The sequence below is a fragment of the Nannospalax galili genome, unplaced genomic scaffold (genome assembly GCF_000622305.1).
Source record: "Nannospalax galili isolate Female #2095 unplaced genomic scaffold, S.galili_v1.0 scaffold406, whole genome shotgun sequence".
Classification (NCBI taxonomy): domain Eukaryota; kingdom Metazoa; phylum Chordata; class Mammalia; order Rodentia; family Spalacidae; genus Nannospalax; species Nannospalax galili.
In genome coordinates, this window is record NW_008357033.1 from 8763385 (window position 1) to 8788980 (window position 25596).

General features: G+C 39.8%; 1 protein-coding gene across 1 annotated transcript; it reads left to right on the forward strand.

Annotated features, from left to right (window-relative positions):
* Positions 1-11488: 11488 nt before the first annotated feature.
* On the forward strand, positions 11489-12235 carry LOC103751495 (vomeronasal type-1 receptor 44-like). Its single transcript, XM_008854959.1, is given in 1 exon segment — positions 11489-12235. A coding segment is annotated over 1 exon segment (747 nt).
* Positions 12236-25596: the final 13361 nt, after the last annotated feature.

Sequence of the window (25596 nt, forward strand, 5' to 3'; positions counted from 1 at the left end):
TGGAGGTCAGAAGAGGGCTTCAGATTCCCCTGAAACTGGAGTTAAGGATGGTTCATAGCTGCCATGTGGGTGCTGGGAATCGAACCTGGGTCCTCTGCAAGAGCAGTCAGTGCTCTTAACTGCTGAGCCATCTCTCCAGCCCCTAATTTAAAGACTTTTAGAACATTTTGTTTTTGTTGAGTTTTTGTGTTTTTTATACAGAATATCTCAAACAATCTTAATCATCTTTATACCTTCATCCCCACTGGCACCCCCCCTCCCACTAGAGCCCATATACTTTGTCATCCGTATTAAGGCCCAGTGTGTCAAGTCAGTGTCCCCAGACATTTCCCAACCAAGTCCATCCATTGAGGTCTAGTCAGCCTATTTAGAGTCTTTTGTTTTAGGAAGATCAGCTCTTCCTCACCCAGCAGTAATCAGGCGCCAGTGTTTCCTCAGCTAAGATTGGCATCTGCTGTTCATTTCCCCAGTTCTATGCTTGGTTTCTATCTGCCTGACTTTGCATGGGACTTTTGTATGCTGACACCATTGTCATAGACTCACATGAGCAGGGTCCCAGGAGCTTGTAGGACTCTGTTTCCATATGGTCATGCACCTCCTCCCTGGCTCTTACAATATTTCCACCCCCTCTTCCAAGATGGTTCCTGAGCCCTGGGTGGGAAGTTTAATATAGGAGCCCTGTCCATGGACCAGCAATCTGTAGATTCTTAATCTCTACTTTTTGGACATTTGTGACTTTTTGTGTTCTGTTCCTGTTCCTCTGTTGCATGAGGGATCTTCATTAATGAGAACTGGGAGATTCAGTTTTGTCATCTTCATTACCCCTGTCCCATGTTCCATGCAGCTTAGCTGTAGATGTTGCATTGTAGATGTGTCACTTAATCCTGGGAAGTTCATAGACAATGTCTGTGTGTGACCAGTTGTGGTACTTGGTAATAGTCTCTGACTGGTGCAAAATAAGCTGCTTTGATGAGTGGCGACTGGGATATTTGTCTGTAAATATAAGGATACGTATTTTGCACGTAGCAAGAAATTTCATTAGTTTAGGGATGTGGCAGTCTTGGGATTTTCTCTAAAATATATGACCTCTCAAGCCATGTGTATTTGGTTATGTTTACAATGCCACACTTGAATTTCCTCCCATTCAGTGGGCTTTTAGCCCAATTAGGTAGCTGTTGATTGCCCCCAAGATAAAAGTGCCGCTACTGCATCGAGGTCCTATGCTATGCCAGCCATTGATGTGGTTATTTTGCCTTGAAGCTGGTGTTGCACCATGGTTTGGTGTTTTCCCTTGATACTTTCATAGTGCTCTCCAAAGCTGTGAGAGCTGGCCTTCAGGGGAAGTGGTTTCAAGTCAGTTCCAGCTCTAATACTCCAAATCCTGTGCCCAAAGTGTGTTCTATGTTCAGAAGTAAGGTATTACCTTCAAGTTCTAGGAGGCCATCAAGGGCTGTGGCAATAGCCTCTGTAATTTTGGGAGTCTCTTGGATCACCTTGGCCAACAACTCAAAGGAAAGTTTCTCCTGTCTTGCACTGTTTCTTGTTATGTAGCCTTTAGCTATACACATGGGCTCATGTAGAGATACTGTATGTGTAATTCGTCATTAGGTTGTTGGACTAATATGATTTCCTCTGGCTTTTTTTGAAACTAGCTAGGCATTATTAATCTCTCTCTTCTTGCCCTCACTGTCTAATCCTTCCACCATGGTTTCCCCACTTAAAGTGTCCTCATTTTCCCCATCTCTCCCTTAACATTAATTTAACATTAATAACATTAATTTAAGATTCACATTTATTCTTCTGAACTAAAGAACTCACAATGACTAGCTAATAAGTGCTCAAGTTACATTATCTTAATGATTTACTAATTCTTATACATGATAGGTAAAAAGTTGGTGGAGAATGAGTGAATGGAGGAGGAGGCACCAGGACACAGATAAAACTCCATCAAAATAGGGTTTATTAGCAAAGGAACACATGGGACAGATTCCCTTACGGGCAGGGAAAATGTCTGCCCGAGTCTTGAGCTGAGGTCTTTTAAAAAGGGAGGCTTCTGCTTCCTGCAGAAGGCGGGAAGATGTATTTTTTTTAAAGTTGTGTGTGGGGGAAGTGGGAGAGCAGGACTGTTAAAACCTGTCCTCTTTAGAGATCAAAGGGGAAGCCTGCTGTGTTGGCCAAACAGTGGAGAAAAGTCTGCTTCTCTCGACTTCAAAGACCTATCAGCTAGGTTCCCTTTTCTCAGGAGCATGAGAAGTCCTTGGGATCCTGTTGGTGAGGGGGCAGGGCTATCTGAACCTTAACACTACATGTTTGAGAGAGTGAAATTTTTTAAATTTACATTTTAATTAAATGTCCTCAGTTCTGCATATCACTTTCATAAATCCAGTAGAACTATTTTTTTATTTTTTTAATAAAATATTTTAAAATTTTGGAGCTTTTTAAATTTCATACATTTCCCACTCAAATCTAGACCTCCCCTCCCCACTCAATGCCTCCCCCTATCTCCCCACCAAACCCTATGCACTCTGCCATACATGCTGAGTCTTATTCATTCAGATATTTATACCCAAGTGTCCTTCAGTGTAAATGCATACATTGGAGGCTAGTCAGCCCATCCAGTGATCGTATGTAAGTCATACTCTCCCTCACCAGCAGAAATCAGTCTTGGATAGTTTTCAATCTAGTGCTGGCCTGACACCTATTTCTCATCTCCCCTTTGGACCCTTGCTTAATTGAGCTGACAGGAGTCCCACGCTTGACGCCACCACTGCCACAGGTTCACTTGAGCAAGCCTCCAGTGGCCTGGAAGCCTCCACCTCCCTGTAATCATGAACCAGCCCTGGCTCTTACTATCTTTCTACTTCCTCTTCCCCAATGGTCCCTGAGCCATGGGTGGGTGAGGTTCCATGTAGGAGTCCCATCCCACACTATAGTCTCTCATTCTCTAAAAGTCGGCCAGATGCGGCCTTCTGTGTGCATCACACTCTAATGTACAATGTGCATTAACCCTCTGTCTATCCCTTATCCTGCTATGTACCATGAGCCTTAGGATGTACAAGAGAGCTTCACCGGTGCATTAACCCTCTGTCTATCCCTTATCCTGCTATGTACCATGAGCCTTAGTTGTAGAGATTCAACTGCAGATGTGTCACCTAGTACTGGGCATCTCCCAGATGTATGTTCTCTGTGCCTGACCAGATGTGCAACTCTGCAGGAGCTAGAGAGTGTTATACTAAGCAAAGTAACACAAATGCAGAAAAGCAAGAGATGTATGTTCTCCCTCATTTGTGGATTGTAGCACCAATCTTTTATGTGTGACTACATAAATTTTGGTGTAATATGAGGAGTCAGGTAAAAGGAAAGGATACATGGCTGTAAAGGAAAAGAAACAAACTGAAAGAGGGACAGTAGAGAACAGAGGTTACTTAAGGGAGTTGGAAAAACTGGGAGTAATTGGTAGGGAGAAGAGAAGGGAGGGATATGCAAGGGACCATAGAGTGGGAGAGGGAGGGAAGTCAGGAGAGGAAAGATGGTGGAAGTTGGGAGGTATGGGGGGAGGGTGGGGATAATGGGGGTACTGTGACTAGGGAGGGAAGAGGGCAATTGGATGGGAGAAAAGAGAGTGGAAATGAGTGAATCTCAGGGGGCTAGGAACCCTAGAGGGAAAAGTGATGCCTAGACACCCTATGAGAAATGCATATAGTGTATGGACATTAATGCATATGTATTCCTAGGAGCTGCTTGGCAGGGAATGCAGTGCCAGATAGACTAGATCTCCCTTAGAGTAACAAGCATACAGTACAGCACTCATCAAAGAAGCTTCTTTTTGCATCAGATGAAGGCTACTGAAGACTTGCCCCAATTTTTAATTGGGTTGTTTGGGTTTTTGATGGTTAGCTTTTTATGTTCATTGTATATTCTAGATACTAACCCTCTGTCATATGTATATCTGATAAATATTTTTTCCCATTCTGTAAGTTATCTGTTCACTCAATTGACGGTGTCCTTTGAAGTACAAAACCTTTTTAGTTTCATGAAGACTCATTTGTGAATAGTTAGTCTTAATGCCTGTGCTATCAGCGTCCTTTACATAAAGTCCTTCCCTGTGCCTATAAGTTCCGGTGTATTCCCCAATTTAGCCTCTATCAGTTCAAGGTATCAGATCTTGTAGTGAGGTCATTGATCTATCTGGAGTTGAGGTTTGTGCAAGGTGAGAGAAAAGGATCTAGCTTCATTCTTCTACATGTAGCTATCCAGGTTAGCTAGCAACATTTGTTGAAAATGCTGTCTTTTTACAATGTGTATTTTTAGCACCTTTATCAAAAATCAGATGACTGAAAGTGTGTGGCCTTAAATCTGGGTCCCCAATTCTATTGTTGATCAATGTGTCTTCTTTGATTCCTGTACCATGCTCTTTTTATTCCTATAGCTCTGTACTATAATTTGAAATCAGAGGTGATGATATTTCCAACATGATTTTATTGTTCAGGAATGTTCTGGCTATCTTGGGTTTTTGCACTTCCATATTAAATTTGAGATTATTTTTTCAGTTTTTGTGAAGAATTGTGTTGGAATTTCAAAGAGGATTGCATTGAATCTGTAGACTGCTTTTGGCAGGGTGGCCAATTTCACAGTAGTGTTCCTATTGATCCACGAGTAGGGATGTCTTTTCATCTTCTGGTATCTTCTTCAATTTCTTTCTTAAATGTCTTAAAATTTTTGTTATACAAGCCTTCCCCTTTCTTGGTTAGATTTATTCCAGGATATTTTGTGTTTGTAGGTGGCTATCATGAATGTGATCTTTTTCCTAATTTCTTTCTCAGTATGTTTTTTTCTTAGTATATAGGAAGGCTACTTACTTTTGTGTGTTAATGTTTTATTCTGCTACTTTGCTGAATGTCTTTATCAGCTCTCAGAGGTTTCTGGTGGAATTCTTATGCATAGAATCAAATCATCTGTGAATAAGGATAAAAAATAAGGTTATTTTGACTTCCTTCTTTCCAATTTGTAGCCCATTTTTCTCTTTCATTTGTCTTATTGTTCTAGACAAGGTTTCAAGTATTATATACAGGAGTGAAGAAAATGGGCATCCTTGTCTTTTTCCTAATTTTCTCCTATTAGTATGATGTTGACTATAGACTTGTTGTATATTGCCTTTATTATGTTGAGATGTTTCACCTTTATCACTAGATATGCTGATACTTTTATTATGAATGGATGTTGGATTTTGTCAAAGGCTTTCCTCCATATGATGATGTGATCATGTGGTTTCCATCTTTGAGTTTGTTTAGGTAGTGAATTGCATTTATTGATTTCCATATGTTGAACCATCCCTGCCTCTCTGGGATGAAGTCTACTTGATTATGGTGGATAACCTTTTAGATGTGTTCTTGTATTTGGTTTGTGAGTATTTTATTGAGAATTTTTGTATCCATGTTCATCAGAGAGACTGGCCTATACTTTTCTTTTTTACTGAGTCTTCATCTGGTTTTGGTGTCAGTGTAATAATGGCTTCATAGAAAGAGTTTGGGAGTGAGCCTCTGTTTTCTATTTTGTGGGATAATTTGAGGAATAGTGGTATAAGTTCTTCTTTGAAGCTTGTGGTAGAAGTCTATGCTGAAACCATCTGATCCAGGGCTCCTTTTACTTGGGAGACTTTTAAATAATTCATTGGTCTTATGGTTGTTATGAGTCTGTCTGAATTATTTGTGTCATTTTGATTTAACTTTTGTAGGATGTACATATCTAAAAATGTATCCATTTCTTTTAGATTTTCCAGTTTAGAGGTATTCTAGTTTACCTTCAATTGCTGTGACAAAACACTCCAACCAATACCAATTTTGGGAGGAAACAATTTATGTGGCTTACTTCTCCTGTTCACAGTTCATCACTGAGGAAGCCCAAGGTAGAAAGGAATTAAAGGTAGGTATCTGGAGGCAGGCGCTAAAACACAGGCCATAGAGGAAGGCTACTTACTAGCTTGCTTTCCTGGCTCATGCTCAGTCTGCTTTCTTATACAACACAGAACGACCTTCCCAAGGGTGGCACCACCCACAGTGGGCAGGGTGTCATCCACATCACTCAACAATCAAGAAACTGTCCCACAGACATGGACACAAGCCAGTCCAATGGAGGAAATTCCCCAATTGAGGCTCCCTCTACCCAGGTACATCAAGTTGACAAAGCTATCCAGCACAAGTGGAATATAGAGTTTTGAAGTGTGTCCTTATGAATTTCTGATTTTCCTCAGTGCTTTTTTCCTTTTTTACCTTTGAATTTTTAAATTTGGGTCCTCTCCTTTCTTTTGGTTAATCCTGTCTAAAGGCTTGTCAATATTTTTAATCTTTTCAAAAAATCAACTCTTTGTTTCATTGATTCTTTGTATTGTTTCCTTTAATTCTGTCATAAAGTGCAGCCTTGATTTTATTTATCTCTTTCCATCTACTCTTTTTTACATTTTTATTGAGCTTTTGTATATTTCATGCAACAGTTCTTAATCAAATTTAGACCCCTCCCCTGTCCATGCCCCCACACACCCCTTTTTAGGTGTTTGTTCTTGGTTTTCCAAGGCCTTCAGGTGCATTACTAGGTTATTTTTATGAGCTGTCTCTGAAATTCTGATGTAGACATTTAGTGCTATAAGTTTAGTTTTCCTCTTAGGACTGTCTTTATTGTGTTTTGGAATGTTGTGTTTTCATTTTCATTCAATTCTAGGAATTTTTAACTTTCCTTCTTGATTTCTCCTTTTATCTAATTTTCACTCAGTAATGTGTTGTTTACTTTACATGAGTTTATGTACATTTTCCCAATTCTATTGTTGTTGATATCTAGCTTTATTTCTGTACGGTCAGATAGAATGCAAGATCATATTCCAATATTCCTACATTTGTGAAGACTTGCTTTGTTACTAATATGTGCCTGATTTTGGAGACAATTGCATGAGCCACTAAGAAGAAAGTGTCTTCTTTGGCATTTGGGTGGAATGTTCTGTAAATGTCTATTAGGTCCATTTGATTTATGATGTCATTTATCTCTATTGTTTCTCTAGTTTTTGCCTGGATGACTTGTGTATCATGACAGTGGGGTATTGAAGTCACCCATTTTCACTGTGTAGAAGTCAATGTATGATTTTGGATCTAATCGAACTCCTTTTCTGTAATTTGGTGCCCTTGTGTTTGGTGCATATATGTTTCAGATTGTAATAGCCTTTTAGTATATTGCTCCTTTGATGTGTATGAAGTGACGTTCCTTATCACTCCTGACTGGCTAATTTGAACTATATTTTGTGAAATATTAGAATAGCTATGCCTGCCTGTTTCTTAGTTGTGTCTGCTTGGAATACATTTTTGCATCCTTTTACCCCAGAATGATGTCAATAATTGATGATGAGGTATGTTTCTTGGAGGCAGAAAAATCTATGGATCTTATTTTCTAATCCAATCAGTTAGTCTGTGTTTTTTTACTGGAGAGTCAAGGCCATTGCTATTGAGAATTATTATTGACCAGTGTTTATTAATTCCCATTATGTTGGCATTATAGTTATTATTTTCTTATATCTCTATTGGTTAACTTCCCACTCACTGTGCACAAAACATCTACTATCTACTTTGTCCTTTCTTCCACAAAAGCCCTCAGCAGTAAGCACTGCCATCCCTAGCTGACAATTCAATATCAGATACTCTGAGAGGTTGCAGATGTGTTCCTGGCTCCATAAATAGACAATGAAAAAGACTTCACAGCCATGCTGACTCTAGAACTCCAGTCGTTAACTGGTATTCCACACTAGTGTCTACATTCCAGGGCCACCCTGAAAGCTCCTCTGAATCCAACTTCTGTGACCTGCTCCTGGGGATATCATATTTAATTCATTGGAGGCAGAGCCCAGGCATCAGTGTGCTGTAGCATCGTTCATAATCCTCACTATGCCTGGAGATAATTTTTCTGTATTAAAGCAGGAGCACTCTCACCTTCCAAACAAACCCCTGGGTCCATTTTTACATTAACTACAGCAGAGGATAATAGAGATGACAATATGGTGAAGGTGAGCTCTGTGATGACAAACACAAGTACACTGTGTTATAGACACACATATGTTCACACACTGCTCAGCCCAAACAAAATCATGGTCTTTACACATTGTCTGAACACCAGGAGATGGGTGTGCTTACTTCACATTGTAGAGGAGAAAACATGTTATGCCTTACCTTCCCTCAGTCCAGAGTCAGCGCACTCATGGGATGTTAAGTATTCTACCCTGCACTAAAGTCTTCAGAGGGGTTCCCCCTCTATTCCTCTCTACCTCCCTCTAGATCACAACTTCAGGTCACTGTCTAAGCACTTGTCGATTTCTTGAGGCCAATTAATGATGATAACATGGGTCTCAAGGTGTCCATGATTTGGGAGATTGAAAGATAATGCAATTTCTAAAATCACGGCTTCCTGGTTCTGTGCAGCATAGGGATGCCGAACTCTAGTTCTTCTGAGCAGCCCCAGCCATCACACTCAGCTCTGACAAAGGAATGCTTGGGTTTCTTCTGGACATTTCTTGCTCTGTGCATCACTTTTTTCTGATCTTCCCTCTAAGCCCTTCCTCTTCTTTCCCACTGCAGCTTTTTCAAATGGAACCAAGTTCACAAATCCATGTCATTTTCTCTAGGTCTTACGCCTTTATGTACAGAATGTCAAGTATTTCTGAAGGCAATCTGACATACCAGAATATAAAGGTAATATTGGGTCAAGACTCAACTGTATCACAGTACCATAGGCTTTCCCTTCAGCATACACACTCTGACTGCTGTGTGAGGAGTATGTCTTAAATCATTCTGCAGATGCCAGGGAGCTGCTGTCCTGTCCCTGATCTATGTTGTGCTAGGCAAGGAGAGTGTGTTGAGCCCCAGCTGGGAAGACACAGGCTAGGCCATCCTTTTAGCTTGTTTCCATGAAAGAGTCACCAACACCAGGATGCTTTCCACATAAATTTCTGTATACCTTTATAATACTTATGTAACACGTAAATAAATTTACATGATCTATGCTTGGTGTGCCCATGTAATAGACACAGGTGAGTGTGCTGCAAAGTCTGGAGACAGCAGAATAACTAAAGTTGTGTTTCCTGTGGTCTCTCCTGGCCAGCTGATGCTGTGGTTACATGAAATCCTGCCACCTTCCTTGGTTTGTATTCTGTAGCCAGGAGGCAACTGTGGAGTTTCACCTCCATGCTAATAAGAATTTCCAGTGATTTCAAAGCAAAGGTCACCGAAGTCATGATGTCATGCTACTAAACATTCACGGCATCTCCTCACTCCTGATTTCCCTAAGTGATTTCCAGCTTGCAGGGCTGCAGTTTCTGAAACAACATGTAAAAAGCACAGTCCAATAACCTGGTTTACAGAGAATAAAAACATACTACTTGGGGGAGATCCATAAAGTGATGTCTCTGTAAAATTCAACTCTCCTTTTTGTAGATTTTACTCAATTTTTAAAAGCTTGCATTTCATCAAAATGATATGGGAGAAAGTAATTTTATGGATACAAGTTGTTAGTAAATACATATTTCAAGTTGTTTTTTAGGACTTTATTTAAATTTACATAAGTATTATAAAGGTATAGGTTCATTATCTTTCATGAAATATGTGTATAAAAACATGTTTCTGATGTTGTAAGGGCAGATCACAAAATGACACTCAGAGCATGTACTAATGAATGCATTTGTACCATAAAGCTTTGAGACAAATGGAGCTTTACTATTCTTAACTTTGTTTCTCCTGAGATTATCCTGGCAGATATGCTGAGTGTGGAGAGAAAATTCTGGTTTTCCCTGATCACTGGAACTTTACTGCCTCTTCCTTCTCTTCTGTTTCCTCCTTGTCCTCCCACCCCTCTGACTTCTCCTCATTAAGACTGAGATTAGGGAAAACAAGTTCATTTGGCATATAACAAACTTCATAATTCAGTGGGAATAATTCAGTGAAACAAGAATTAAACAAGACTCATTGTCTAAAATATAAGATCAAGTAATCTTATAAGATAAAATTGTACGGAAGGAAATAAATTATTATATATTGCCACCAACTATCCATCTCAGCCTTAACCCCATGTTTGTGAATTTTGACATTTTTCTTTCTCCTTAATATATTTTATTACAGTGTTGTGTGGTCTAAACAACTATAGAATTATTTCATCTTATGTACACCCTTAATTTTAGGTGATCATTCTACTTTACTATGTAACTGGAAAATTCTTCACAGTATTTTATACTTCATATGTCTGGTGGTTTACTTAAAGAAAATATACATCCTACATGAAATAGTTGCTAAATTTTCTCATGTAAATTTTGGACTGGTGTGTCTGGAGTCTGGGGAAGTACCACTGCTTCCTCAAAAGAGAGATGAAACCTTAGATTCCTATGGTATATTCCTATTGGACACTTTCTGTTCAGTTATAACCTTAAAATGTCGTGGATTGAATCCTATAAAGAGGCCCTGCATCATACATGTGATTTTAATATCAATCCCAAATGAATAGACTCTGTGAAGAGAACCATCAATGATAAAATATTGGCAGGAACATATTACTTTCATTTTCTCCTTCAGCATGTAAAATCAAGGTGTAAATACATATGCAACATGCATGTCAGTAGGATTCAAACAGACCTAAAATTCTATCTTAGTGCTCTGTAAAGAGATTGCTCAAATTTTCTGCTGTTTTGTAATTTTTATCCTCTCTGCTTCAGCCAGAAGTTCTTTTAAAAGAACTGCATTAACTCTCCCTGGTCACATGCACAAGGAACTGCAAGAGAATAAAATCAGCAGCCAACACGCCCACAGAGATCACTCTGTGCCGCAAACGCTTCCATGTTTGGTGCATAAGACATCATCTTCGCTCACACCTAGTCTCTCCATAACACAGACATATGATTCCATATTTTCTTGATGAAGTGGCTGGAGTTAAGCCTGAGGGTATTAAAGGACACACTCAGAGTGAATGCCAGATTTGGGGTGGAATTTGAAACAGTCTGGATTCAGAGTTCACAATTAGCAGCATTTCTAGTGGAAAGAATCACAAAGAATATTTGTTCTGGCAATAAATGAACAGAAAAAAGAGTGCACTGAAATAACATAAACTAGGGCGTGTCTAAGCCATGGGTGCTCAATCCTTGAGGCCTAATTTCCATTGCATACAATATTCTTCAAATTCACTACAAAGTAGAGCTGTTGCACACCTGACAAGATGATGCAGATCAAAAAGTGAGATGCTGCCTAGAGAAACTCACACATGAGGTAATAGGAAAGAATAAATTTTCTCTGATGTACAGAAATGTCCAATGTACAGTAAAATTCATAAACTTATGGAGTCTTGCAATGGGACACGGAATCCTGCCATGATTAGGAAATGTTAGAGTAAGGGAAAAGGTGAGAAAGCTTCCTGAAGACCTGAGGTGGGGCTGAGTTTTACATGGAAGGAAGTTGAATAGGGATGAATCCTACTGATGCTGATAACTGAGACTCATAGCTGTGGCCATGTTTACGTCTCAGGAGAATGGGATGCCATCATATGTAAATCCCTCATCTATTTGCATAGCATTTTGAGAGGCCTCTCCCTCTGTGCCACCTACATGCTGAGTACCCTCCAGGCCGTCATCCTCAGCCCCAGAACCTCCTGTTTGGCAAAGTTCAAGCATAAATCACCACAGCACAATTTGTGTTTCCTTCTTTCCCTGTGGGTCTTCTATATGACCACTAGCAGTCACTTCTTAATATCCATTATTGCCACCCCCAATATGACCTCAGGTAACTTTATGTATGTCACTCAGTCTTGATCCCTTCTAGTTATGAGTTATTCCACAAAACACACATTTTCCACACTGCTGGCCTTCAGGGAAGCCTTCCTTATAGGTCTCATGGCCCTCTCAAGTGTTTACATGGTGACTGTCCTGTGCAGGCATAAGAAGCAGTCCCAGCATCTTCGAAACACCGGCCTTTCTTCAGTAGCATCTCCAGAGCAAAGGGCCACCCAGACCATTCTGCTGCTCATGGGTTTCTTTGTGGTTCTGCACATTTTGGACATCGTTATCTTCTACTCAAGAATAAAGTTCAAGGATAAGCCAATATTTTATTGTATACAGATTCTCGTGTCCCATAGTTATGCCACCGTCAGTCCTTTTGTGTTCACCAGTACTGAAAAGCATATAATTCACTTTTTGAGTTTCAGGTTTGGGAGGACAGCAAACATTTGATTACTCAGTGATGGGTAAGTTCCCTTTACATTAGCCACTGTGCTGGCATCAGAGGTGTGAATCACAGGGTGGTGTGTGTGCTCTGTGATTTAAGTTGAGTTATATAATTGTCCCTTTCTTGTTCAATCTATTTATTCTGGATGTCTGGATGGCAAGTAAGTCAAAGAAATTTAAACCACACACCCTCTCAGACGTCACAAGGATTGTAGGTTACTCAGTGGGCTTTCAAGAAGGACTTATAAGGCCACTCTCATGTGACACGGCCTGGGTTAGCTCATTACTTTTAAATATGTGATAGCTTATGACATTTTAAATAATTCAGTTGCCTCAGTGACCTCTAATTTTGCCAAACTAGATAAGGAAATATGTCGCCATAAGTTATGATATGACCTAGAAACACACACACACACACACACACACACACACACACACTCAAGAAAGAACTAAATGCAGAGAACTACAAGTCATTTGTACAATAATGGTCATAATAACAAGATTTAAACTAGTCAAGGGTGGAAACAAGCCACACTCTAGAACTGTCTGAGTGCACATCAAAACATTGCCTCTATTGCAGTAGAAAATTGTTCTAAAACAAGGAAACTCTGGTACACGGTATAACACAGGTGAGCCCTGATGGTACACTGCTAAGTGAAATGAGCCACACAGAATAAACATTGTATTAACTACTTACTGAAGGAAAAGTTTAGTGTAGTCAATTGATAAAGAGAAAAAAATTCAGTTTTATATGTGGTCAAAACTCCAAGTTTGAATTATAAGTTAGACATAGAAAATTGTTGTTTAGTTTTGGTATCAATGAATGACATGAAAATTATGGGCTTGTAAGACACTTTTAAATTTGAAAAATAAATCAAATTTACCCCCACAGGTATAGTTATCGTAAGTGAAAGTATTATTTGTCACTGACTATTTGTCACTGTTACAATAATGAACCCCACTTTCATTCTATAACCAAGCAATTTCACTCTTCATTCTTAGATATTATAACTTAGGTCTTGGGATTTTTATTTAAGAAAATAACTTTAATGGTTGATGAAAGGTATTAATCTGGTGAAAGATTATGTTATGTGTACTTTCTCTACTTTGAGTTAGCCAGTGCCCATTGGTTAGCTATTGTTAGCAAAAAGGAATATTATATTTAGATGATGTGATAGAATATTTGAAACATAAAGAATATGAGCAAATATTGAGAATTGTATAAAAGACATGAACATAGGCAGCCCTGGTGGTACACTTGAGTAATTTAGAGGCTGAAACATGGGGATCATGAGTTTAAGGTCAGCATGAGTTACTATAGTGAGTTCTAGGCCAGTCTTGCCTATCATGTCCCAAAACAGAACAAAGCAAACAACAACAAAAAGAAAAAAAGAAACAAAAACCAAAAATGGTTGGTAGAGAAATAATAGCTTCAAAAATTAAATAAATATAAAATAAGCCAAGGAAAGATTTAGTTTAATTTCAGTGTCACTAGGCTGATAACATTAAAAATCACACCACTAATTACTCATCAGAACAGCACCTCATTGACTGTCAGAGGGAATGAAAAATGCTAGACTTTTTAGGAAAACAGTGTGATAGTTTCTGACCCTTAACACTGTAGGAAGAGGGCCCTCAGAGCCACAGAGAACTCATGGGAGCATCAGGAGCCACTCATACCAGAACAATACATTAAAAAGTATAAATGAGGAAGAACCCAATAGAGGGATGATTTTGGAAGCCCTTGTCAAGAAATCCAATGGACTCTGATATGAACATTTGAAAACTGCCCTGTTCTGACTTTTTTCTAGTTCCCAGTCTAGAACTTGTAATGCTAATTACTCTTGCCTTTACTTCTCCTTCACATCTCCTATTCATGATGCAAGGACTTTCTTTTCCCCCTAGAAATATGAGTTATGCAATGTAGAGTCTTTTAGATAGACCCACTGAAGGGATACTCCAATTGCCTTATCCTGCATCCCCGTTCAGCATGGAAGAAGCCAGAGCAGTCTGCGTCCCTATTGGCAATTTGGGTAACCCCTTCAGAGGATGGTGTGACAAGAATAGGAGGTAGGAATTCACTGGGCAGTTAGGGTAAAAAGACCCCAAAGAAATGTAGCCAGTTTCTTGGCTAAAAGTCAAAATGTCCTTGGGCCTGTTAGCAACATACTCTGTTCCAAAGGCCAAGAATGTCCAAAGTATTTGGGAGCTTGTATCTAATCCTTAAAAGATTTTAAGGTTACCTCTTCAGAGGGGGGAATGTTAGAGTGCCCCAAAGCCCCATAAATATAAACAAATGAAAGAAGAAAAAAAAAGAAAAAAAAGGTGATGGGGAGATATGGGAGATGTTGGAGGGGAGGGGTGGGCATAGATTTGATCAGAACACCTTGTATGAATGTGGGAAATTCTCAATAAAGTTTTTGTAAAAGTTTTTTTTTAAAGTATGAAATAGGTTGGAACTAATTATGTCTGAGGATTAAAATGAGCACAGTCGGGTTGTCTGCCTGATGTGACCCTCATCCTTCAGGCAGATGTGGCAAGAGAATATATGGAAAGATTTGGACCAAGCTCTCCCTAATTGTTGTTGTACAGGATACAATAAAATAAAATCAACAGGCAGGTAAAAGTTTCCACTGGGATGCTGAGTATCTGTGCTCCCCAGCAGGATCTTGACACCTTCTAAAGACATTAAAATTGCATTCTCCAGACAGGAATTAAACGTTCACTTTAGCTAAATCAATTCAGGGTCTGCTCGGGTGCAGAGTTCTCCCCTTCCACATACATCTGTGTAAGTGCTCTGTGTGTAATGGGTCAGTTTGCAGGAAGACTCCCAGGCATGCTGTGGGAAGAGGACATTTGGAACTATGGATGAGGTTTTCAGCAACAGTCCTGCTCATCACAGAAGACCAGGTTCTGTACAGGCAATAAGGACATTTTCTTCTTAGGATATTTATTTCCATAATTTAGACTCTTAAAGTTAGCTAATTTTTATTGGATGAATCATTAATTTTAGATTTGTATTTATTTTTGTGAATGTAATGACGACTAGCTGTATCAGTACTTATGTGACATACAGTGTGTGTTTAGTGATTTTCTTATTTCCGTACAGATTGTCACCCTTTACTTACAAATCCTGTTTTATATCTGTCATTGTCATATCTCAAATAGTACCAGAAGCCACTTGAAGTTTGAGTAGTGAAAGATAATTTAGGATCTTTACAAGGAAATGAGGGATTTTTTTCTCCAAAATTTCATCTTTTAGAGGATAACTAAATAAAATTATTTCACTCATCATTCTTTGGAGAACACCTTTTCCTTCCCCCTCTCCCTCCTCTTCCTCTTCCTCCACCTTTATTTCCTTCCCCACATCCCTCCCTCCTTCCTTTCTCTCTCTTCTTTTCCTCTCTCTCACTTTTTTTGAGACTGAGATTATATGGGTTGTACAAAGAAGTTTCAATGGCCATTATTTACTAAAACATTTAGTCAACAGTATTACTATGTAGCATTCATGGTCTATTAATCATAAAATGACTTCTAATCATGGCATAAATTTCAATTTTAGGAGATCTGCATATTTATAATTTATAGATTTAACCAACTGTCTCAGCTCGGAATTCTTTTTTTTTTTTTATGGTCTTTTGGAGACAAGGTCTCCCTGTAGCCCCAGCTGATCTGGAACTTGCTTTGTAGACCAGGCTGGGCTTGAACTCACAGAGATCCACATTCCTCCACCTCCTGAATTAAAGGCGTGCGCCAATAGCACTCCTTGTCTGTGAATTTGAACACTTCTGCTACCTCATCATGTCTTACATTAAGGAGGCACAAGGAATAAAGAACCATGAAGTAATTTCACACTAAACCTTTGATTTTCAGCATCACTTCTATTTTACTGCTAACTGGAAAAAATTTTTTCTAATATTTATCATTATACCATTATATACACCATAAGTGTGAGGAGCAATTTAAGTAAATGTATTCAGCATAAAAGAAATATTCTACCATCCTTGTCTGGTTTCTTATTTTAATGGAAAATGCTTCCAGTTGTTCTCCATGTAGAAGGACATTGGCTGTGAGTTTGTTGTATATAGCTCTTATGTTGAAGTCCAATTCCCTCTAGAACTTTTAACATAAATGCGCGTTGGATTTTGTTAAAGGTTTTTTTCTGCATCTATTGAGATGATCGTGTGATTTTTGTCTTTAAGTTCATTCATATATTTATTACATCTATTGACTTATGTATATTGTACCATCCCTGCATTCCTGGAATAAAACTGGCTTGATCATTGTGAATGATCTTTTTGATATGTGTCTGTATGTAGTTTGCATTTTGCTGAGAATCTTTGTGTCTATGTTCATTAAGGATATAGGCCTACAGTTTTCTTCTTTTATTATGTCTTTACCTGTGTTTATAGTAGAGTGATGCTGGCTTCATAGAAGGAGTTTGGGAGTTCTCCCTCTGTTTCTATCTTTTTGAGTAATTTAAGCAGTATTAGTTGCAGATCTTCTTTGAATGTCTGGTGAAATTCTGCTGTGAATCCATTTGGACCTGGGCTTTTCTTAGTCATGAGGTTTCGTATTGCTGTTTCAATTTCCTTGTTATGGGTCTGTTTAAACTGTTAGCCTCTTCTTGGTTTAGCTTTTGTGGTTTCCATGAACTTAGTAATTTGTCCATTTCTTTTAGGTTTTCAAATTTAATAAAGTATTGGTTTTTAAATTATTCCCTTATAATGCTCTAGGACTTTTTGGTGTCTATTGTGATGTTTCTCCTTTCATCTCTGATTTTGTTGATTTGGATTTGTTTTTTCTTTCTTTTGGTTAACTGGGTTAATAGTCTCTTTATCTTGTTTATCTTTTCAAAGAAATAGCTCTTAGATTTATTGATTCTTTGTACTGTTTTCTTTGTTTCTATTTCATTAATTTCTGTCCTGATGTTTGTTATTTTCTCATCTTCTTGGTTTGGGTTTGGTTTGTTCTTGCCTTTCCAGAATCTTGAGATGTACTTTTAAGTCATTTATTTGTGCTCTTTCTGATTTTTTTAATGTAGGCACTTAGAGTTATAAACTCTCTTAGGACTGCTCTTAAAAGTGTCCCAGACAGCCTAGAGCCATAACTCAGCAGTTTAGAGAACCAGTTGCCCTTGCAGAGAACCCAAGTTGGATTCCCAGCACCCACAGGCAACTAACAATCATCTGTAACTCCAGTTCCAGGAGACCCAACCCCCACTTCTGTTCTCCCTAAGCACTGCATAACATGGGTGCACTCTCATATATGCAGGAAATGCACTCACACACATAAAATAAAAGTAAATATTTAGTGTCCCGGAGGTTTTGTTATGTGGCATTATCATTTTTACTTAGTCCCATGAATAACGTTATTTCTTTCTATATTTCCTCTTTTATTCATTCATCATTCAGTAGTGTGTTGTTTAATCTCCATGGATTCATGTTCTTATTAACAGCTTCCTTTGCTGTTGATCTTAAGTTTTATTGCATTGTGGTCTGACAGAATGCATGAAATTATTTCAATATTTTGAATTTGTTGAGGTTTATTTTGTGTCCCATTATGTGGTTAATTTTAGAGAGACTTCCATGGGTTTCTAAATAGAATGCATATTCTTTTTTGCTTGGGAGGACTATTCGGTAGATGTCTGTTCAGTGTATTTGATATATGATATTTAATTCAGATGTCTCTCTTTTTATTCTTTGTCTAGTTGACCTATCTATTGGAGACAATGAGATATTGAAGTCATATTACTAAAGTAATCTATGCCTTAAAGTCCTGTAGTACTGTTTTATGAAATTAGGTGCACCAGAGTTTGGTGCATGTATGTTCATGATTGTAATGTCTTCTTAGTCACTTGTTCTTTTGATCAGAATGTAGTGACCCTCTTTATCTATTCTGATTAGTTTTAGCTTGAAGTCTACTTTGTCAGATATTAGAATTGCAACACCTGCTTGTTTCTTAGTGCCAGTTGCTTGGAATATTTTTTCCATCCTTTCACCCCAAAGTAGTGCTTATCCTTGAAGTTGAGATGAGTTCCTTGAAGACAACAAAAAGATGGATTTTCTTTTTGAATCCATTCAAGTAGCCTGTGTCTTTTGGCTGTGGAGTTGAGGCCATTGATATTTAAGGTTATTGTTGAAAGGTGTGTATTTATTACTGGCATTTTTAAAATTTAAGTTTGTGTTCTTGGTTCCATTTTGTGTTTCCATAATTATACCTTAATTTGTCTTCTTTCTGTAGCCTCTTGGGCATAGTAATTGCTTTCTTCAGCACTTTGTATTACTTTGTGTATTCTCTGTAGGGTTGGTTTGATGTAAATGAATTCTCTCAACCTATTAATGTCATGGGAGATTTTTCTTTCCCCTTCAACTATGAGAGACAATTTTTCTGGATAAAGTATTCTGGATTGACATCTATGATCATTTAGAACTTGGAATACTTTGGTCTAGGTTCTTCTGGCTTTCATAGTTTGCATTGAATAGTCAACTGTAATACCAGTAGATCACTCAACAAATATTCTAGTATAAATTTTACACTTGAATATCGTGAATCTAGAAAATGATCACTGCTTACTAGAAGCAAAGAGGAAACTATAGATTTCCTTGCATACATAAATCAGGTTTGGGTTGGACACTTTTCCTTTAGTTAAAACCTTATAATGGAGTGACCCAAATCTATTAAAATTTTAGTTCTGTTTATCAGTCTAATTTCACATGCTGAAGGAGAAAGCACTTGGAATATGTTCCTGCCAGTATCTGAAAACTGGGCTCTCCTCACAGAGGCTAATTGCCCTGTGTAATACTAAAACATATCTGAGATGAAGAGCTACAAAGTAGTATTGAAAAATAAAGCCTAAAATTCCATCAGTGTTCTCTGGAAAGGGATTGTTCAATGTTCTACTGTTTTGTGATTTTTATCATCTCTGTTTCAGCAATGTACAGAGATGCTGAATTATCTAAAAAACCACATTAACTTTCCCAGGTCACATTCAAAAGGAACTGCCTGATAATATAATCAGCAGTCAACAGTCTAACAGAGAGCACAATGTGTCAAAAAACACTTCCATGTTTGATACACAGACTGTATCATCTTTCACACCTAGTGTCTCCCTGACACATTCACATGACTGTCCATATGTTCCAGGTAAGGTGACTGGAACTCAGCCACAGAGCGTTCAAGGTCACAAACAGAGTAAAGGCACGTTGTGGGTGGAATTTGAAGCTGTCTGGATTCAGCGTTCACAATTAGCAGCATTTCCAGTGAAATCCACATGAAGAACATTTGGCCTGAGAGTAAATGAGAAGAATAAAGTCAGAACTGGAAAAACATGACTCTGGGCATGTCTAATCCATGGACACTCTGTCCTTCGGTTCTCATTTCCATTTTATGCAATATTCCTCATTCAAATTCACTCAAAATGGCAGAGATGGTAATTGTCTGACAATCAAGCTGATGCCAAACAAAACCAAATGAGATGCTACTCAGAGAAGCTCACATACAAAGCAAAAAGAGAGAAAATGTCTTCTATAATGTAAAACCATTTTTATGTATAAGAAAGCTTATGTACTGCAGGGTCCCTCACAATAGTACTCATAATCAAGCTATGATTGGGAAGAGGTGTAGATGAGATTTTAAGTGGAACAAATATGAATTGTGTGAATTAGCACATTTTCTTGAGGGTAACAACATTAGCTGAGATTCATGGTCACGGTTATATGTGAGACAAAGCATGTTTTTTATTTTTCTTTCCCCTGAAATTTGGCTCCTATTGCCTTTTTGGCCCTAATCCACCTACAGACACTGCTGATCATGGGGTTCATAGCTACAGATATTTTTATGTTTTGGGAAGGATGGGATGACATCAACTTGTAAATCCATTATGTACCTGAACAGTATCTGTACAACCACATACTACTCCCTATGGACTATGGGGACTTTTAAGGTTATACTAAATGCATTTTTCATTTTATATGCCCATGAGTCTATGGGGGCCAGGGAGTGGAATGTGATAGTTTGAATAAAAATGTCCCCCATAGATTCCAAGTATTTGGACATTTTTGTCCCCAGTTGGTGGCTCTGTTTAGGGAGATCTTTGAAGGTATGGCCATGCTGGAGGAAGCACATCACTGGGGGCGGACTTAGAGAGTTTTTAAGCCTTGCCAGATCTCGAGACGCTCTCTGCTTCCTGTGCCTGCTTGAAGATATGTTTCCTGCTCCTTCTCCAGCTGCTTCCTGCCACCATACCTCCCCACCATGACAGACTGTAATTCCCCTGGAACCACAAGCTCAAATAAACTCTTCCTTGTATAAGTTTCTTTGGTCAGTGTTTCTATCACAGCAACAGAAAAGTAACTAATACACTGGTAGACTTGGTTCTGAAACCCTGGAGCAGTCTTCCCTAGGCACTATCCTATGAGTGTACTCCATACATTCTGCTGTCCCCCTTCACTGCTCAGATCCTGAGTCTGAGAGAAGCTTCACAAGCCAAGCGTCCATAACTGTTCCAAGCTCCACAGCAACAAATTCTAAGCAGTCAATATCTTCTCTAGCCCAAAGTTCCAAACGCTTCCACAGTCCTCCCCAAAACACCAAGGTCAGGTCTGTCACAGCAATACCCCATGATCCTGGTACCAATTTATGTTCTAGTTTGTGTCTCCATTGCTGTGATAAAACACTCTGACAAAAACCAACTTGGAGAAGAGGGTTTATTTTATCTTACATCTCCTGGGTCACAGTTCATCACTGAGGGAGCCCATGGAACTTGGGTCAAGAACCTGGAGGCAGGAGTTGAAGCACAAGCCATGGAGGAATGCTACTTACTGGCTTGCTCCTCTGGCCCCTGCTCAATCTGCTTTCATATATACCATAGGCCTACCTGCCCAGGGGTGGCACCACCCACAGTGAGCTGGGCCCACCCACATCACTCAGTAATCAAGAATATGAACCACAAACATGGCCACAGGCCAGTTCAATGGAGGCAATTCACCAATCGGGGCTCCCTCTACCAAAGTGTGTCAAGTTGACAACTAAAGCTATCCAGCACACAAATATCCACCTTCATGGCTACAGCAGAAGCTTTAAAGACATCCAATTCCTGAGGCTTCTGCAGGGCACCTTATTTAAGTAGGTGGTAGTAGTGTCCAGGCATCAGTATGTCTGTTTTATCTTATTTAATTCTCACGCTAAAACATAATTTCAGTATTTCAGTCCTTTTCTACTTAAAACTACAGAAACAGACCCACCGAGGTGGACTTATTTTCCTAGTGTTACACAGCAAGTTCACAGTGGAACAGGAACCTCCCTGCCTTCTACAAGGGCTGATTTTAAATAGGCAGTAACACAGCACCACCCCTCCACACCATTCCCACAGCCTTCCAGGGACCATGTATGTATGACAGACGGTGCACCAAGTTGCAAATGGGTGATCAATGGGCCATGTCAGGGTGTATGATGGAAACCTGGTCTGCTGGAGGCAGGGGAGTATGAGGTGTGTGATAAGCCAGACCATGGGAAGTTTTTTCCCCTACACAAGCTATGGGCTTTCTCCTCCCCAGATCAGCCTGACAATATGTGTGTTCGAAGGCTTATTCAACTACTTGCACTTATTTAATATTGGAAAGCTTTCATTTTCCCTGTCTGTACAATGATGGACTCCTGTTAACTTGTTTGGAAGGCCACAGTAGCTTTCTCCTTCAGCTTTCAACCCTCGAGACAGCTGTGAGATTTTAGAGCGAAGGTGTTACAGTCTTCAGTTTTTAAATTTCTGCTTCAGTCCTTCTATACCGCCAAGTTGTTTTAAAACATTCTCTTCCAATTCTAATGTCGGGAATATAGAAGGTCTGAAATCACTGTACTTTCCTTTTTTGAGACAGCATCTTTCTATGTAGCCAGGCTTGACTTGAACTCACAATTCTCCTGCTTCCAGGTCTCAAATCATCAGACTGCAGCTGTGTGCCACTGTGTCTTCTTGACTTCAGGCTTCAGCTACAGGGTACAGGATCCCATTTGTCACAAGGCTCATAATGCTTTCCATAACTGTGTATACATTATGTAGGAGACTGAAGCAAAATTGCATCTGATTCACAGCCTGTTTCTGCCTCTGTTGGTGAGGATGCAGCTGGTGGCCCAGGCTCCTCATGGAGCAGAGTCTAACTTGTCCTCAGCCCTGTTACCTCTGCCTATGGTTACCTCAGCTCTATGGTTACCTCAGCTCCAGCTCTACCTCTACTTCTGTGTGTTTTTCATTTCATTTACTTTTAAGTTCACTTTCAAATTTTGATCACTCCTTGGAACCTGAATTTTGGCATTTGAAAATCTTGGAAAATAAAATTAACACTCCCTGGAAACTAAGAGTTCCATATAGCCTAGGGTGAGACTGCTTTTCAAAAGCTGTGGGGAGAATATGCTCAACCACAAGAAATTTGAGCAGCACCAGGAGCTTCTCACCTCAGAGCAGAGGCATTAAAAAGTATGAAATAAGTTGGGACTAATGACATCTGAGGTTTATAATGACCAAAGTTGAGTTCCTACATGATGTGATCCTCTGATCTCTCAGGCAGATGTAGCAAGGGAACTCAGAGGAAAGTTTGGACCCAGCTGTCCCCAGATTGCTATTATCCAGAGCAGAGGGAGGTAAAATCAGCAGGCAGGTAAAATGTTCCATTGGGATGCCGAGTTTCCTGCTCCCCAGCGGGAACTTTTCACTTTCCACAGACACTAAAATTACAGTTGCAGAGAGGAGTTAAGACACCCTTTACCTAAACCTGTGCAGATTCTCACAGAGTCCTCCCTGCCACATCTTTCTGGGTGAATGCATTGTACTCAAGGCGAAGAATCAATAGGTGGTCGAGCCCCAGGCAGGTTGTGGGAGGAGGAACACTGGGCCTGGCAGTGAGGTTTTCAGCATGTTTTAAATTCACATTTTAATTAAGTGTCCTCAGTTTTGCATTTATCACATTTATAAATTCAATAGAACTACTTTTGGTGTAAGTGACTTCTATAATTTTAGTACTTAGAAGTTTTAAACTCCTATAAGGAAATGAGGCTGTAGATTCAACACCTCATCTCACAGAGGGTGACCTCACATTATTGCAATGCACCTACTAGTATTTGCTCATGGTCACTTTTTACTCCCTTCAATTTCAGAAATTACAAATTAATGGTGTCAGTCCTTAGCCTATGCTCTGTCTTGCAGGAAATGTCAACTGAGAGGGTTTGATGGAAATTTTGCAGGAAATTAAATATTAAATACACTGTGAGCATGCTGGCAGCTTCCCCTTCCTGGCCTCTAAGGACTCGGGATTTTACCTTCCTGGGAGCAATATTTGTGTCTGTTTATCTTTTCTTTGTGTACTATCCATTTAGAAATATTGTGTACTATTTTTTATGATGGAAATGCTGGAATCTCATCTTTAGGGGAGAGTATTGGACAACTGAACCTCCTCCTGTTAGGGTCCATGACTCGGTGGGTCTCTTCAGGAGAACAAATGCATGAGTATGGAGATGCAAAAATCAAGCAGAGTTTTATTAAACCAGCTAGCTGGGGCCAACCGTCCTTCCAAGACATGCAGGTCTGGTTAGAGCGATCAACCCTGAGGCAATTTCAGGTAAAGATTATATAGGCTCCCACAACCATTACACGAAAGCCCGCATTTATACAACCAATAGTTTCAAAGCAAGCATTTCACAAACCAGTAACGTCAAAACAAGAAAAATGTTACAACTCCCTTCAGGTGTCTCAATCAGGGAGGGATGGGTGGTATGTGCCTGGCACGACCCTTCCCTGTTATCTTGTGTAAGCAGACATGCCTACGTGACATGACACAGATCAGACAGGTCATGGTCCGGGGGCTGTAGCACTTGCCCCTATCTCCGGATGCCTGTGTCTCTGGTTGAGTTAATTGGTTACAAGCAGTAAATTTAAACAAGTAAATTCAAGCAGTAAATTCAGACAAGCAGTATTTCCATGTATCCAAAGAATGACAGCCCAAGTCTAAATGGGTTCATAACACATGTCTCACAAATATTTTCTTTATTCACTTAACTCTGTACTTGGACAACAAACAAATAAAATATACAGCCACATACAAAGTCAGCTATTACCCATATATTGATAATTAGGTTGGAAGTTGTGAGCATTTAAAGAGAGGTGAACTCATGAGGGTGTGTGATGTACATTTTTTGTTTCTTCCCACACTTTTTATTGTTCTATGGGAATTTCAAGAAATGCATTTTGATCGTATTGTCAGGGGTCCTGCAATAGCTGAGAGGAGAGTTGTAAATCATGGTCTATGCATAAACCAAGACTCGAACCAGCTTTCATTACTTTCATACTCCTTGTTCCTCCTCTCCAGGTCCTTTTTTAACTTGGTCAAAGATTCCCTGACTGCCCCTGTCTTGTCTACATAGAAACAGCATTCTTCTTTCAAAGCTGCGCATAGCCCGCCTTCCTTTAAAAATAGGAGATCCAAGCCTCTTCTGTTTTGCAGCACCACCTCTGACAAGGAAGTGAGAGATTGCTCCAGGTCCGACATCGTCTGCTGGAGCTGTTCTAAGTCCCTGTCGATGGCCAGCCTTAGGGCCGTGAGCCCCTGTTCTCGTGTTACGAGGGCTGCGATTCCTGTCCCTGATCCGGCCAACCCCATGGAGAAGAGGGTTCCAATGGTTAGGGGAGTGATGGGCTCCCTTTTTTTCCAGAGAGGACTCCATTTTTCCTCCCAATAGGAGAGAAGGGATTCGTGAGAGTGGTATGAAAGATGGGGCAGAATGGCCACAAGCACACAAAACTCATTATTAGCCTTAAACACAGAGGTGGATAGGGCTGGGGTGAGGCCCGTTTTTTAACAGAGCCATCAGCCCGAAGTGGGTATAATCCACTTCCCCTGCTCCCATGGGGTGTTATTACATGAGGAGCATAACTGACTCTGGGATGTTGGAACTGTGCCCAGATACGCGCCAGAGGCTGAGACCTGGGCAATAGTAAGTCCCCATGATCTCCCATCCCAATAGGTGGGATGAGAGTTGTTGAGAGTATAAGAACTATTTATCCCGATTGCCTCATAAAAGGGTGGGGATCCTGGGTAGCACAGCCAACAGGGGTCAGTAAGAGAGGGAGTGGTATGATTAAGGGTTTCTACTACAGCTAGCACCATCTCCCACATAGGGTTGCTGGAAGTCTGTGGTTTCGCAGCCGTCCCCGGCCTTTCCGTGGCTGGGGCTGCTGATGTCATTGTGGTGCCTGATGGCTTGAAGGTGGGCCTAGGAGACCCACGCGGGGGAGGTTGGGGCCTCAGGCGAGGGGTATTTAACACCGGGTTAGGTCCTACCAGTGACCTAACTACTGCCTCGACCTGGAGGTAGATCTG